Here is a 17,283-nt window from a genome sequence, read left to right as displayed (position 1 = left end):
GCGGCTCAGGGCAAAATCTCTATTTATGTGATGAATCTAAACAAAAATACTTCTTTACTAGAGAGCAAGGTCTTATAGAAAAACATATATCATGTTTGGTGAATGCTAGTTAAGCTATTCTACATTTTCTAATGCATCAAAATATCAGAATTAGTGATTGTCATGGGAATCCCTCGGCCCGTGGACATTTGGCTAGCCCTAGGACAGCCACAGAGGATGCTAGCCTTTGTCATGGTTGAGTCTACCCTTCACATCCGGAGTGCCGACAGAAACTCAGTACGAAGACTTTGTATAAATGGATGCTCAAGTATGTGTGGGTGTGTGGATGTGTATGTGTGAGAGCATATGTTGTACTATGGTCTACACCCACTGTTGGGTGCTGATGACGTCAATGGGGATGTCATAGTAGCTGCGTGATGGAGTTTATGGTTTTCAATCTTATGAGTGACTATCGTGAGATTGAAACTGCACTATGTTGTGTTTTTAGAGGATGAGTTTGGGAATGTTCCTGGATTCATCTAGGTCTATGCTTCTACCGTATTGGCGGACATGCAAATTTCACCTTGTGAAGTTTTCATCCAAGTTGCGGCCTGCTGGTATTGCGATAATTCTTTCTATCTTAAATGGTGCGTTGCCCTATCAGCTAGATTTAGATTTAGATGCTCGTTTGGGAGAGACTAAAATGAAATTGTTTAGACTTAACAAGTAGTTGTAGCTTGAATGAAGAGATTTGGACTACTTTTTGATTAGCCTTCTCCTTTAGTGCTAGCCTTCGTCATGGTTGAGTTTGCCCTTCACCTCCGGAGTGCCGACAGAAACTCAGTACGAAGACTTTGTATAAATGGATGCCCAAGTATGTGTAGGTCTCTGGATTTGTATGTGTGAGAGCATACTTTTATACTATGGTCTACACCCATTGTTGGGCGTTGATGACGTCAGTGGGGATGTCATAGTAGCTAGTCCGTGCTATGCGTGATGGAGTTTATGGTTTTCAATCTTATGAGTGACTATCGTGAGATTGAAACTGCACTATGTTGTGTTTTTAGAGGATGAGTTTGGGAATGTTCCTGGATTCATCTAGGTATATGCTTCTGCCGTATTAGCGGACATGCAAATTTCACCTTGTGAAGTTTTCGTCCAAGTTGCGGCCTGTTGGTATTGTGATAATACTTTTTATCTTAAATGGTGCGTTGCCCTATCAGCTAGATTTAGATTTAGATGCTGGTGCGTTGCCCTATCAGCTAGATTTAGATTTAGATGCTCATTTAAGAGAGACTAAAATAAAATCGTTTAGACTTCACAAGCAGTTGTAGCTTGAATGAAGAGATTTGGACTACTTTTTGATTAGCCTTCTCCTTTAGTGCTAGCCTTCGTTATGGCTGAGTTTGCCCTTCACCTCGAGAGTGTCGACAGAAACTCAATACAAAGACTTTGTATAAATGGATGCTCAAGTATGTGTGGGTGTGTGAATTTGTATGTGTGAGAGCATACTTTTATACTATGGTCTACACCCAGTGTTGGGCGTTGATGACGTTAGTGGGGATGTCATAGTAGCTAGTCCCTGCTATGTGTGATGGAGTTTATGGTTTTCAATCTTATGAGTGACTATGGTGAGATTGAAATTGCACTATGTTGTGTTTTTAGAGGATGAGTTTGGGAATGTTCCTGGATTCATCTAGGTATATGCGTGATGGAGTTTATGGTTTTCGACCTTGTGAGTGACTATCATGAGATTGAAACTGCACTATGTTGTGTTTTTAGAGGATGAGTTTGGGCATGTTCCTGGACTCATCTAGGTATAAGCCAGCCCCACATGGCTGGGCCATTCCATCCACATTGCATGAGGTCATGCCCAAGTGGCTGGCCCTTCATACAGCCCTTGTGGCAGCCTTTGCTGCTTCCCACATGCTATACATCATGCACAGCATAGAGATGCTCATCTGTGGCCCATGTAACTGGTTGCCCATTCTAGTCACAGGGAAGTCCACACCGCACCTTCAAATTGTGTCCGCATGGGATCTCTATCAAACCCATGCTCCTTCTACGCGTCTTGTTCCATGTCCTCACTTGGGGCTTACAAGTGGGGCTGTGATCCATCTAACGCAACATACATCCTCATTGACCCATTTTGGTCCCACCCCATCCAGATCAAAGAGATGATTCTTTTGCTTTTGTAAAGCTCTCCGGACAAGTCAAAGGCATTCTCAAACCTAGGTCGAATCTTATGCAACTCTAGCACGTTCGGGTCCTGTCATGCATCATCCATTAACAATGAGAACCAATCTGGATAATAGGGACAATCATAACACCATCTGCATGTGGCACTACCAAAAAAAGTTATGAAAACCTGCCAGAATCTTGCGAATGCTCAAGTCCTAGTCATGTCCATCCAGTGAATTAATGAGCAAGCCATCCTTCAGCTGACAGATCCAATTCAGCTCGCCCCTAATCAAATTAGGAACAACTTGGATCTTGATAAGCACCAAGCATTTGAAGATCTGTTTCAGCCTGTCTTGTAGCTAGCACTGTCCGCAACCCCAAACTTAAATTCCTAGTGACTGGTCCACATAGATCTCCACTACTAGGAATCGCTTCAGAAACTCTTGATCTTGTACTAGCTATCTTTGGAAGAACACTTGCGCAAAGCTCCAGTTGGGTTTGAATCCTAACTCCACCAAGTTGTTCTAGTAGCTTTCTCGTTTGAAATACGATCTTTAATCAGGTCTACCACATGCTCCTCTAGCATCATCCAGCTAGGCATCCATGGAAAGTCGTCCAAGTCAATTGCCTCCTTCGCCTTGGACTTCACTACATCATTAGCTAAAGCCAACAAGCAGATTGCTCTAAATGCCTTTGTAATGAAAACTTCCCCTCTATTTGCTCAAAAGGCCACCCTTCACTTGAACAAATAATTTGCTTAAGGGATGCGACTAAGATATTAAATAGCGCACAGGGAAATATCTACCTTGGTCCTCTTCTCCATTGTTTGCCATTGTAGTAGGCCATGTACCTCTTTACCTTCTTAAGCTGGTCCTTTCTTTAATTTGCCTTCCTTTTTGTAGTCTTGCACCAAGTGTGCAGCTTGATCATAGTAGTATCACTTTTTCTTCTTTTTCCAGAGAAAAGGAACTTCAAAAAGGGCCACTCCACCTTGTCATATGCCTTCTTGAAATCCAAGAGCAAGATAGCGAGAGGTGCGGATCCTCTTGGGCCCAGGTTTCAGGATCAAATAAATCCACCCTCGACTCAAGGACGGAGGAAGCAAGCTGATATCAAAGATCGCTTGGAAAGCTAGTCTGAGAGGAGTGCAAATGTGCTCCCAGAAACATTTGAAGAAGGCTAGTGATCCTCTCTTGGGCACTTCTACAGTGGCAGGGCCTTAAGAGCCTCAGAGAGCTACTGATATGTGAAAGGCATCTCTAGCTGCTTGCTTGTGCTCTGTGAGATGGGATGTGATCCTTGAAAGTCTCTCTAGCTGCGATCACCAAGAGAGACCCTGGAACAAACTCTTATAGAACTGAGTGGTTAGCTTGAGAATCTCCTAGGGGTCCGAATGCATGCGTGTCTCTCAATCTCTGCAGCTGCGTCCTTGATGGTGTAGGTCCTGCACACTGGAAGAACTGTTTGGTCATCCTGTCCCCCTGTTGCACCCTAGAGGAATGGTAAAAGAGCTCTGCCTGACGTGTCTTGTATCGTGGTGATTCAGCCTCACGTGTTCGTACCTATCTGCAAGCCACTAAGACCTTGGGTCTTGCTCTCTGAGACGCCTGATGGAGGCCAATCCCGTCTCAAAGACGGCACCGTCTTGCAAAGCCTAGGAATGCAGCTCCTCTGGATCACCTCTGTTGTTCACATGGCTCATCCTCCATCTGGGCCATTGACCAGCTGCCTCCAAATCTCTTGCACTTCCTGCTCCTGTAATAACAGAGAATCAGGAATGTGGATCCCCTTTTGGAGAGGCTCTCTCCGGGGCTGCTGTAGTTGCAAAATCAGGAGGAGTGATCTGACATCGTCGTGCTTGCTAGAATACAAGTGGCTCCACCCCTGTGCAATGCTCGGACGTAGAGTCTCTCTAGCCTCTCTAGGAGTTCATCATGCTGTCATTGTCCGAAGGAAAGGTGAGGCTGCTTGGAAGCTTGGAAAACTCCGCCTCTCTTCAGGGCTCTCTTCCCCGCAGTTCATGAAAATGAATTGCTCCCAAGTGCTTCTCTTTGTGGCTGGCATCTCCGCGAAGGAGGCTCCACCCTACTTCTCCTCCCCAAACTGTAGATTGTTGAAGCCATTAGAAATGACCCAACTGAGGGTACACACAGAAGAAGACTGATAGTATTGCCCAGGAGCTCACACAGTGTGGTGTGGGGTGTGGAATCACAAACTTCTTAACTTAATGTGCAAGCCAGTAAATAGAGAAACTCAGAAACAAATATAGAAGCTACTCTTTATATTTTGGTCTGTCCACAAAGTAGGACAGGATACAATACCAAAAGGTTCTCCTACTAGATGTCAAGCATTTCTAGATCTTTGAGCCCGCGTGCTCCACCTCGAGCAAATGTAGACTCTCTGTCTAGAGTGTTCTTCTCCACCTTACTGCCTGTGAATAGCTCAGTCTGCAACTCTCTGTAGGTCTTCTTCACCTCCTGGGAGTAGGTCCAAGAATGCCTTAAGTGCTGCTCCTGTCCGCTGCAGGTTTGCTGCTCCAGAAGATATTGATCACAACACCTCGCTGCCCTAGAAGACAGCCAAGGTCCAGCCTCTAGGGAACTCAGTCTGCAGCACACCTTCCACTCTCCTTCACCCCCAGTGTGAGGCCTAAGGGAGTGGCTTCTGGCTGCTCCTGTCTGCTCCTTTTTTTGCTGAATGTTGGATATGAAATGAGGCCCAGGGCCTCTCCTTTTATAAAGCACAAGGCCCCCTTAAACCAACCGACCAGTCTGCCCCCCCCCCCCAGTCTGTAAACCGACCTGATTGGGGGCTGTTCTTCAGACCTGCCTAGCCACGTGGCAGCCCGCCATATGTCCAGGCACTCTGTCCACCTGCTGGCCCTGTTCCCAGCCTGTTGCAGGCTCCATACAAGGCCCAAAGACCTTGCCATGCAGGCACGTTTGGCCTCTGCAGATCCTGCCTTCAGCCAGGCTTCTAGTAGCCTTGTTCTCCATCCAATAGGCCTCCGTTGTCACGCACCGTTCTTTCACAATCACGATCAAAATTGTAGCAAGATAATAATCACGAATGAACAAGAAGAGAGATTGCAAAATGAATCAAACTGATGGGTCTTTACAATAATTTTGGAGAAGAATCACTCCGTGAAGGAGCTCGATACCACCCGTCCACCCCCGAGCTATCTCACTCTCACTCGCATGAAGATGTTCAAATCAGATGATCAAACGATCAAATCTCAATCACACCCTCACTCTCACTCTCACTCTCAAAATATCTTGATCTGATCTTCTTCTTTGCACTGCCTCGATTCACGTGCGCTAATTGTCACTTTCGCAACGCCTCGATATGCGTGCCTTCTCTTCTCTCGAGCAACCTCGATATGCGTGCCTTCTCTTCACTCGCGCAACCTCGATATGCATGCCTTCTCTTCACTCGCGCAACCTCGATATGCGTGCCTTCTCTTCTCTTTCACTCAGCCGCGATATGCGTGCGTTGGATTGTGTGTTCTCCTTCTCACGATCTCCTCTTCTTTTATAGCCTTTCACGACTCCAAAATAAGCCACCAAAAACCTCTAAAATCGGCCAAAAACAGCTTTTCTCGAAAAGCGTGCGTGTGCTTTTCACCTTCTTTTAGCGTGCGCTTATGATAGCAAACGCGTACGGAATTTCGACGTCTCTTTATAAAAAAAATAAAATTATTATTATTATTTTTTTATAAGGCATGAAAACGGCCCTGTTCGGAGCTTCACCACGCCAGCCTCGTAGATCCAATGGACAAGCTCAATAGCTCATCTCGAAGATCATATCCTCTTCTTTCCCTTTGCATTTGACCTTTCTTTCATCTCGATCTCCGTCTAATGCTTGCAACTCTTGACACGGAAATCTAGATGCACTTTTAGCTCAAAACCACTTTGTTAGTAACTTCTGACCTCCATACAAGCATGCAAACGAGTGAACCACAAATTTTTCACTAGGACAAAGTTTTTCTACTCAACAAGATCTAAAACTCTCTCATACAAAGTTTCTTTAAATTATTTCTCTAACCAACTCAAAATCAAGCCGCAAAATCCAGCCGACACCATAATGGACAAAAACCAAAATTTTTCGACCAGCACCAAACTTTTCCAAAACCTTCAAAACATCAAAACCATCCTTTTTTGAACACTATCTATGATATATATTCCAAAATATTTCATATACAAAATTGGAGCGTCACATCCGTACAGCCCCATATAGTGGGTCCGTACCTTGCTGATGTCATCACGCCCTTCATAGGGTCCTGTTGCACGCCGTACGCCTGTTCTGTAGTTCCGTCTTGCTAGGCCAGATCTAGGGCTACATGCCCCCGCTATCTCTCCTGCACAAGGTCTATTGTGCTGTCCACATGACACCTCATGTGTTGCCCATGTGGCAGCTCCATTCTCTGCCCATGTGGCAGTCTATACATCCCTAGGTCCGCCTCCCCCATGCTCTCCTCGTGTGAGAGCTTACAGATGGGGAGGTGACCATTCCAACAAAAGCCACCTCCAACGATCCAAGCGTCCACATCTGGGAGGCTCTTCGTCAGGAGCTGTCTTGATGGATCCCCTTGATCCTGTTGTTGAGTCGACTCTTGCAGGCCTTGTCCCCTTGTCACTGGCGGATTTGGTTGAGCGTTGGATCCTCTAGTGCTGAGGCATCCTCTACCGACTTCTCTTGAGACTAGGAAGGTGTCTCCCGCTCTATCCTCCTATGCTCTCGAAGCTTAGCACGTTGTCTACATTGCTTTGAGGCATTCTTGCTGGGCTTTTTCCGCTTCACCTTGGTCCGAGTCCTAAAGGTTCGACCCACAGTGTCTGGGACTCCATCTATTGACCTGTCCGATGTTCTAGGCGAGCAGTCCTGCTTTGTGTACGGTTGAAGGGGATTCTTGCCCTGACCTCTTCAACAATCCCTAGCGAGGGGTCCAATCTGCCTGCACCGTAAGCATTGACCTGGAAAACGTGAGGTCTCAATTTGTTGTTCGAACTTGCCACCATCAAGAATCTTTGGAAAGATATCCTCTGGAAGAGTCTCTGGGCACTCCACAATCAACCTGAGTCTGGGGACTCCATCTGCAACCACTATCGCTACTGTTTGAGGTGGCGACTTCACCACCTTGCTGAAGGCCCCACCAATGGAGTGGAGGATGGATTTGTACTCCTTGGGGAGCCTCGGGAATTGAAGCATCACAGGGACATGAGGCACATGCTGGGTCGAATCCATATAATCAAGTGTGAACCCATGGTACCAAGGAGTAAGGTAAACAAGGTGCGGGCCTAGAAGAATCAAGTTTAACTCCACAATTGATCGAGTAGCGTCAGGGTAGCTCAGATGGAGAAGGAAAACTCCTCTGCCATAGATGGTAACCTTTTGTAGTGGTCCCCATCCAGTGCTAAGCTCACCTGAATATATGGCTTCCGGTTGGCATAAGGCCAACCATCCTACCTACCACTGCCCTGTCCTAATGAGATTGAATTGCCTTCTTGACTTGGTCTTTGTCCTTAGGAGATAGAAGAACCTTAACGGCTTGGAGAGTTGAGGGCGCTGTCATGTGAGCCCATCTGGCCAGACCAACGGTCATCACCATTCAAGAGACAAGACTCAACTATTATGATGCGAAGGGGAGAAGGAGAAAAATAAGGTGGAGGTTAAGAGAGGAAAGCGGCCCTCTCTGGGATCCCAAAAGTTTGACTCAAAAGGCCAGCATAAAAGGGGAGACCCCAGCAGAGGTAGGAACGAAGGTCCTCCAAAACGAGGGACTTCAAAAAAGAAAAATCGCTAGCCCAAAGGAGAAGATTGGCAAAGGTGGGACGTGAAGGGCTGAAATACCACCCAAGGACAGCTTCCAAAAACCTGCAAGTTCCTCGAAGCACCTCCGGAAAGATGGAAAGAAACTTGTTGAAGAGGCCCTCACAAAGGTCGGGACTTGGCAAAAGCCTTATCACTCCGGAAGCCCCTTACTAGGGGCTGCTTGCCTTTTGAAGCCCAACGAAGGGCTAGACGCTTTGGTCAGATATCTAGCCCGCCTTGGTTGATATCTGCACCCCTTAAAGGTCGACTTGGGGGGGGGTGCCTTGATGCACAAGAGGCCGCCACTCACTGGCCTTCAACTACTTGGTTATTAGCAGTTGCGAGTTTCATCTGCTGGTCAAGGCCACACCCACAGGCCAAAGGGGTGGCAATGCTCTCCCACTTGGCTATTGGAGGGTCGGGGGGTTGTTGGCGACTCAAAAGAGCCTTCTCAAGGATAGACATCGACGACAAACAATAGGAGCAATGTGTCTGGATGCCAATATCTGTCAACTGGAAGAACCCCAAGAAGAACTCTCGAAAAGAAAACTTGCTGACGAAGATGTAGTTTGGACCTCCAAATTTGCTTCAATCGTTTTCTCCACCATCGAGGAGAATGTGTCATGTGTTCACCGGAGGATATTGGGCGGGGTTTGCACCACAGATCATCGTTCTCCCTTTGCTGTTCCAGGTGGCATTGTGTGTCAAGGATCCGGGCTGCTAGGTGCTCTCTCCGAGGTGAATCTAATATTGACGGTGCTAGAGGGTCCATGGTTGCATTTTCATCGGCTTGCTTCTTTAGATCATTTGTACACTATGAGCTGCAGAGAGGGTGTAGTTTATGGCATCTCATGTGTAGTGAGAGAGGGCTTCTTTGTGGGTGTGCCTGCTCAAAGAAATCATGCTAGGTGATGGCCTGTTTCAGGCTGGATGGCATGGGCTAGTTAGGTCCATGGTTAGGGTAGAGTTGTTGCCCAGTTTGGGCACCCAACCAGGTCAGATCACCTGCCTGTTCAGAACAACCCTATTTAACCCTGTTGCTATGAAAGCTGTCCTGTACTCAGCTTCACATGATGAGGTAGCCACTGTAGATTGTTTCTTGCTCAGCCAGGAAATGCAAGATTTACCCAAAAAGAAACAATTGCCACTAGTGGACTGCCTAGTGTCATAATCACCAGCCCAATTTGAATCACTGTAGGCATGCATTTGCAAGTCACCCCCCCGGGAAGTAACAAGCCAAAAGACTTCGTGCCCTGCAAATAACGGAAGATGCGCTTAACTGCCTGCCAATGCATAGATTTTGGGTTGTGCATGTACCTGCTCACCTGAGATACTGCAAACTGAATATCAGGTCTAGTGTTGCAGAGATATATGAGGCATCCAACAGCCTGACTGTAAGATTTGGCATCAACTGATTCTCCTGCATCATGCATTGTGAGTTTCAGCCCCGGCTCCATGGGAGTGGCTATGGGCTTACAATCATGCATGTTAAATCTGTCCAAGAGTTTCTGCACATACTTGGACTGAGACATAACAGTGCCACATCTCTCTTGAGAGAACTGGATCCCCAAATAAAAGTGAAGCAGCCCCAAATCTGACATGTCAAAGGTGGTCTGCAAATCAGCTTTGAAATCTGCAATTTTATCTTCATTGGACCCTGTGAGGAGTAAGTCATCAACATAAAGAAGGATGACTAAAATTCCCCCCCCATCCATCTTGATGTAGAGGGTGCTCTCAGTAGGACTATTGTGCAGCCCCTTGCTGGTCAAAAAGGCATGAATCTTGGCATACCATGCACGAGGGGCTTGTTTCAGCCCATACAAAGCTATGTTTAGCTTGCATACTTGAAGTGCATCTGCTGTAATTTCAAAGCCTGGAGGTTGTTTGACATACACCTCTTCCAGCAAGTCTCCATTTAAGAAGGCTGTTTTTATGTCCAACTGATGAACATTCCACTCAAAATGTGCAGCCATTGCAATAACAGATCGGATGGTGGTCATCTGGGATGTAGGAGCAAATGTCTCCTCATAATCTATGCCCTTTTTCTGAGCATAGCCTTTAGCAACCAGCCTTGCCTTGTATCTGTCAATGGAGCCATCTGGCTTCCGTTTGACCTTGAAAACCCATCGTGTGCCAATGGCATGTTTACCTGGTGGCAAGTCTACAACATCCCAAGTCTGGTTTTTTTCAATGGACTGTAACTCATCGTGCATGGCATTCATCCAATGCACATTGTCCTTTGCTTCTTCGAATGTTGTAGGCTTCTCCTCATCAAGAAGAGTACCTGCATATGCTGATTCCACTGAATTAGCACCTTCCATGTGCCTTGCTGCACTGCGAGTCCTGCCAGGTAATGGAGCATCAATCTTACTCTCCCTAAGAGTCTGTAACAGCCAGTTTGGGACTGTTTTTGCTGCATGTATGTCTGCAATTTCTTGCTGCACCACCTGTTCCACTGCCTGTGGAGGTGGCAAGACATCCTGTGGCTGAACTGAAGCATCGGGAGGTGGCTGTAAATTCTGATTTGCATCAGAAATATCAGTAGGGGAACCCAAGGCAAGGGGTAGCAACCCCTCAAAAACATCCTCTGAAGAAGAAGGCATATGAAATTCAGCCTGAGTGTGAGCTGAATTTTCTGCAAATATCACATCTCTATTGACAATGATCTTGCGTGTAGCAGGATTGTAGAGACGGTACCCCTTGCTTTCTGCACTGTACCCAACAAATATGCACTTAATTGCCTTATCTGGCAACTTGTGAATAAATTCAACTGGCACATGAGCATATGCAAGGCATCCAAAGACTCGGAAATGATTTACTGAAGGCTTTCTCCCATTCCAGACCTCATAGGGAGTTTTTGTTTTCAAAGCCTTAGTGGGAGCCCGATTTAAAATGTAGTTGGCACACATCGGACCTTCAAGCCAGAATTTGTGAGGCATGTGTTTGCTTTTCAGCATACATAAGAGTTCTATTTTTCCTCTCAGCTTTGCCATTTTGCTGAGGGGTCAGCCTCACTGTGAGCTGATGCACAATACCCTTGCCTTTCAGAAAAGCATCAAAATCTGCAGACAAATATTCCCCACCTCTATCTATGCGCTGGAAGCTAAAAGTTGAGTTGCAATGAAAGAGTGTGAGAGTACAACTCAATGAATGAGAGATAAGGTTTTGTCCTAGTGACAAAACCTTAGTAGTCACTAACCATAGCTAGTGAACTAACTGCGGTTAGGGGGAAAAACCTCTTAAAGAGGGAAAAGTGCCCCTAACTAGCTTATTATATTACATTGGTCACTGCTGAATTATATCTATAATTCTAACACCCCCCTGCAGTGCCAATGTCATGTACAAGGCTGATCAATCACCAAACGGATATATGTTCAAGGCACTGCGAAATGCCTCAAACTTTTCAGGTGGTAGTGCTTTGGTGAAAATATCTGCAACGTTGTCATGTGTGGACACAAAGATCATACTGATCTCTCCTGCATGCAACTTCTCTCTGACGTAGTGATAGTGAACCTCAATGTGCTTCGTGCGAGCATGAAACACTGGATTCTTTGCCACTGCAATGGCACTCTGACTATCAGTGAGAATTGGAGAAGGACCCTCCAAAGACAGATGAAGATCAGCAAATAGACGTCGCAGCCAGACACATTCAACTGTTGCTGTGAAAGCTGCCCTGTACTCAGCTTCACATGATGAGGTAGCCACTGTAGATTGTTTCTTGCTTAGCCAGGAAATGCAAGATTTACCCAAAAAGAAACAATTGCCACTAGTGGACTGCCTAGTGTCATAATCACCAGCCCAATCTGAATCACTGTAGGCATGCATCTGCAAGTCACCCCCCCTGGGAAATAACAAGCCAAAAGACTTCGTGTCCTGCAAATAACGGAAGATGCGCTTAACTGCCTGCCAATGCATAGTTTTTGGGCTGTGCATGTACCTGCTCACCTGAGATACTGCAAACTGAATATCAGGTCTAGTGTTGCAGAGATATATGAGGCATCAGATAGCCTGACTGTAAAGTGCGGCATCAACTAATTCTCCTGCATCATGCATTGTGAGTTTCAGCCCCGGCTCCATGGGAGTGGCTATGGGCTTACACTCATGCAAGTTAAATCTGTCCAAGAGTTTCTGAACATACTTGGACTGAGATATAACAGTGCCACGTCTCTCATGAGAGAACTGGATCCCCAAATAAAAGTGAAGCAGCCCCAAATCTGACATGTCAAAGTTGGTCTGCAAATCAGCTTTGAAATCTGCAATTTTGTCTTCATTGGACCTGTGAGCAGTAAGTCATCGACATAAAGAAGGATGATTAAAATTTCCCCCCCATCCATCTTGATGTAGAGGGTGCTCTCAGTAGGACTATTGTGCAGCCCCTTGCTGGTCAAAAAGGCATGGATCTTGGCATACCATGCACGAGGGGCCTGTTTCAGCCCGTATAAAGCTTTGTTGAGCTTGCATACTTGAAGTGCATTTGCTGTAATTTCAAAGCTCGGAGGTTGTCTGACATACACCTCTTTCAGCAAGTCTCCATTTAAGAAGGCTGTTTTTATGTCCAACTGATGAACATTCCACTCAAAATGTGCAGCCATTGCAATAACTGATCGGATGGTGGTCATCCGGGATGTAGGAGCAAATGTCTCCTCATAATCTATGCCCTTTTTCTGAGCATAGCTTTTTGCAACCAGCCTTGCCTTATATCTGTCAATGGAGCCATCTGGCTTCCGTTTGACCTTGAAAACCCATCGTGTGCCAATGGCATGTTTACCTTGTGGCAAGTCTACAACATCCCAAGTCTGATTTTTTTCAATGGACTGCAACTCATCGTGCATGGCATTCATCCAATGCACTTTGTCCTTTGCCTCTTCGAATGTGGTAGGCTCCTCCTCATCAAGGAGAGTACCTGCATATGCTGATTCCACTGAATTAGCACCTTCCATGTGCCTTGCTGCACTGCGAGTCCTACCAGATAACGGAGCATCAATTTTACTCTCCCTGAGAGTCTGTAACAGCCAGTTTGGGACTGTTTTTGCTGCATGTATGTCTGCAATTTCTTGCTGCACCACCTGTTCCAGTGCCTGTGGAGGGGGCTAGACATCTTGTAGCGGAACTGAAGCATCTGGAGGTTGCTGTAAATTTTGATTTGCATCAGAAAAATCAGCAGGGGAACCCAAGGCAATGGGTAGCAACCCCTCAAAGACATCCTCTGAAGACGAAGGAATTTGAAATTCAGCCTGAGTGTGAGCTGAATTTTCAGAAAATATCACATCTCTACTTACTATGATCTTGCGTGTAGCAGGATTGTAGAGACGGTACCCCTTGCTTTCTGCACTGTATCCAACAAATATGCATTTGATGGCTTTATCTGACAACTTGTGCCTAAATTCCACTGGCACATGAGCATAAGCAAGGCATCCAAAGACTCGGAAGTGATCCACTGAAGGCTTCTTGTCATTCCAGACCTCATCAGGAGTTTTTGTTTTTAAAGCCTTAGTGGGAGCCCGATTTAGAATGTAATTGGCACACATCAAACCCTCAAGTCAGAATTTGTGAGGCATGTGTTTGCTTTTCAGCATACATCTGTCCATCTCCATGAGAGTTCTATTTTTTCTCTCAGTTTTGCCATTTTGCTGAGGGGTCAGCCTCACTGTGAGCTGATGCACAATACCCTTGCCTTTTAAAAATTATTTAAATTTTGAGAGCATGGGTTGTTCACCTGCACGTGAAGCCAAATTTTTCCTAGTCTGCTCTTCTTGAAGCAGAAGCAGAAGTCCTATCAACTCATGAAAAGTGAGAGGATTTGCACCCCCCCTCAATGATAAATTCAGCGAGGTATGAAAGCTGAGATAAGACTCAGGAAGAGAATTCAGAGTGGTTGTAATCATCTCTGAATCAGGAATAATTTCATCTATGTTTAACAATTGCTCTCTGAGATCCTGTAGCTTTGTGAGGTGGATTGACATGGAGTCACCCTCTTCCATATGTGTATTACTTAACTCTCTTTTCAAGAAAGATACCCTTGCATCATTCCGAGCTGCATACATGCTTTCCAAAATATCCCACGCTGCCCTGGAGGTCTTACACGACCGGATATGCGGAATGATAAATCTTTGCACTGAAAGAGAGATGCATGACAAAGCTAAGGCATCCCGTGAATCCCATCTTTTCTGCTCTGGAGTAGTGACTGTAGCTGCACCAACAACTTGTCCTGCAGCTGCACCCTGTGCACGACCTCTTCCACCTCCTTGCTGGGGAGGGGTAGCAGTGCAATATTTGCTGGTCGGATCTCACCCCCATTGACATAATCCCATAAATTGCGAGAAATCAAAATATTGCGTACCATAAAACTCCAGAGGGAGTAGTTGGTACCATCCAACTTGTCTTCCTGTGAAAGACCACCGAATTGGAAGTCATTCTGATTTTGATGGGTCATATCTGAGAAAGAGTTTGAAGCAGATACAAAACTGAATTCCCTTACTGGGAATGAAATGCACAACTCCCAAAAAACACAGCCAAGCACGGGCCGTAAATGCAACTTAGATTTTTGTACTTGCACTGTCAGAAATCTGTCCAAGCATCAAAAACTCTCCAGAATTTGCCAAAAGTGTTGCAAAACACTCCAAGAAAGGCAGTATGAATTGAAAACTCCGGAAATTGCTCTCCCAACAGAAAAGCCCCAAAATAGGTCTGAAATTGCAACCGGAAAGGGGCAAATTGATCAAAAGCCCCAAATGTTGCAAGAATTGCGCTCTGTCTGCAAAAGCCCCAAATTTCACTGCAAGATTGCAGTGTAATTACAAAATCCCCAAATTTCTTCAAGAAATTGTACTGCATAATCAAAAGCCCCGAATTTCGAGCTTGAAATTGCAACCAGAAAGGGGCAAAAGCTCAGAAAGCCCCAAATTTTGCAATTTTAGCAGAAAGCCCCAAATTTCAGACCAAATCTGAAGATTTGTCTGCAATGTTTGCTCCAAGTGCAGCTCCGAATTTCTTCAACAGCTGCAAATTGATTGCAATGTCTGCAACAAACAGGATGCCCAAATGTGCCCCAAAAACTAAGCCAAACAATGGCTGTCTGCAAGTACAATGTGCGCAAGTACAACCTGTACGGCCAGGTACACACACTTGGAGTAATAACCGTACGGCTGTACGGCCGATGGTGTACGGTTGTACGGCAGGTAAGGCTGGTACGGTCGATGGTGTACGGTTGGTACGGATACTGGTACGGGCAACATAGGTAAGGCTGGTACGGTGCTGTTGCAAGTATAGTACGGGTAGGTACGGCAGGTACAAGCAATACGGCGGGCTGATTGTCGCTTGTACGGAGGTACGGCGCAATTGTCACAGATGTACGGAATATGGTGTAGGGCTGGTACGGCGATACAGCGTACGGTGCCACACGTGCAGTACGGCCTACGATCTGTACAGTCGTACGGTTGACGAGACTGCAGGTGCGAATGGCGATGACATAGGTACATGCAAGGTACGGATTCCGTACAGTCGTACGGATTGTACGGACAGTCGTTTGACTGCTTCGAGCAGGTACGGACGGCAGGATGTATCAGCAGGAGCGTGGGCTGTAGGCTGGAGCTGAACGAGGAAGGAGCAGGGAGCAGGATCAAACTGCTCTGATACCAAATGTGAGAGTTTGGGGAGAGAGAGAGAGCAAGAGAGAGTGAGCTTGAGAGCTGAAAGCTTGAGAGCTGAGTTGCAATAGAAGAGTGTAAGAGAGTACAACTGAAAGAGTGAGAGATAAGGTTTTGTCCTAGTGACAAAACCTTAGTAGTCACTAACTATAGTTAGTGAACTAACTGCGGTTAGGGGGAAAAACTTCTTAAAGAGGGAAAAGTGCCCCTAACTAGCTTATTAAATTACATTGCTCACTGCTGAATTATATCTATAATTCTAACATTGCAACCAGGTGGCTAAGTTCTTATCTTTTAGATCATATAGGTGGTCCTGTCCAATTTTCCCGCCTCACTGAAATTGGAATCGGGTGGAACTTCACGCCACACTACGTTGAAAACATCAAAGAGGTTTTAGACTGCACTTGATAAAGCGACACACTTGATTGATTTGAAGTGATGCTTCCTGCCTGCTACTCGAATAAACTTAATGACAACTAATGTAGCGAGGCTTGCCTACAATGAGAGATCAAGGCTTATTGTTTTGAGGCTTTTTGAACATGTGATTATCCATGCATACAAAATGGGTAGGCATTGGTTTCTTTTGGTGGGACGATCTAAAAGGAAGCCATGGTAGAAATCAACGTTGGTTATACTTTTCTCACTAGCCGGTTTGATCTTCTTAAGAAGCACTCGCACTTGCATGCATATATTTTGATCCTGTACATTGTCTCATTTGGAGATGGTTTGTCCTGCAGGAGTTTGTGATGACCAAGCTGCAACCTATGTCTGTAGAACTTTGGTGTCAAAAGAATACAAAGAGGGCAGATATGCTTGCTTTGGTGCCAAGGTCTCTCTATGATCTGATTGAAAAATGCTTGCAGGTCAATCCAACAAATAGAATAAGTGCAAGGGAGGCCCTTCAACACGATTTCTTTACACCATGTCATGGATCTGTACAATGACTAGGAACTACACCTAATGTAAATATCACAATGCGGGTGGACTGTATTTTGGTGCTCATAGAGTTAGTGATCAATTGTACCTGCATAGAAATATAAACACCCTTCTTTGGTTGAGGATAAAGGTCCCTACTATAATATTCAAGTGCTGAAACTTCAAATTTATTGATTACTTGTTGCCTCAAGCATTAAGGCAAACGTACAATGTTATCTGGGATAGTCAATTTGTTAAGAAGAAATGATACTTGCTGTGGAATTTCCGAGGTCTCTTCAAGACTTTTCCCACCCCATGTTCTTTTCTTCATTGACATGCACAACTTTGACTATCAAATTTTGTCTTAAATATGGAGGGCATTAATATTTTAAAGCATAGAGCTGCTTTCGTTGACATCACCTGGATTTCACGTCTTCATTAAGATCATTTAGTATATTGGAGTTTCAGGAAAGGAGTAAGAAACCAAAGGTTGTTGCAGCTGCTTTCGAAAGTTTCTATTGATGTCTCAAAGTAGAGTTGTCACTTCAGACCATGTAGAGTTGTCACTTCAGACCATGTTACCAACGGCTCAAAAGAGCTATGGGAAGACCTGTGGAGAGAGATTATATTTTACTAGATTTAAGTTGTATTTTGAATTTATTGGTAACCATTTGGAATTTATACAAGTCGCGATATTGTTTACTGGTGGGAAGTATTTACTCTTCTTTTATGCAAGTCACGATATTTTTTA

The 17,283-nt window shown here is 45.3% G+C and overlaps 1 protein-coding gene across 1 annotated transcript in view; it reads left to right on the top strand.

The window, feature by feature from the left end:
• The window catches only part of LOC147893363 (Protein kinase superfamily protein), a 38,320-nt gene extending 21,720 nt beyond the window's left edge, over nt 1-16,600 (top strand). Inside the window, exon 15 of the mRNA XM_087386457.1 lies at nt 16,355-16,600. Coding sequence (XP_087242583.1) covers nt 16,355-16,561 — 207 coding nt within the window. The 3' untranslated portion in view covers nt 16,562-16,600. The remainder of the gene's footprint in view (nt 1-16,354) is intronic.
• The last annotated feature ends 683 nt before the right edge of the window (nt 16,601-17,283 follow it).

The sequence above is a fragment of the Dipteris shenzhenensis genome, chromosome 15, assembly GCF_047967505.1.
Source record: "Dipteris shenzhenensis isolate YYH24624 ecotype China chromosome 15, Dip_SZ_1.0, whole genome shotgun sequence".
In the NCBI taxonomy this organism is placed as follows: Eukaryota; Viridiplantae; Streptophyta; class Polypodiopsida; order Gleicheniales; family Dipteridaceae; genus Dipteris; species Dipteris shenzhenensis.
The sequence above is the reverse complement of the archived record's forward strand: the minus strand, read 5'-3'. Positions and strand labels throughout refer to the sequence as shown.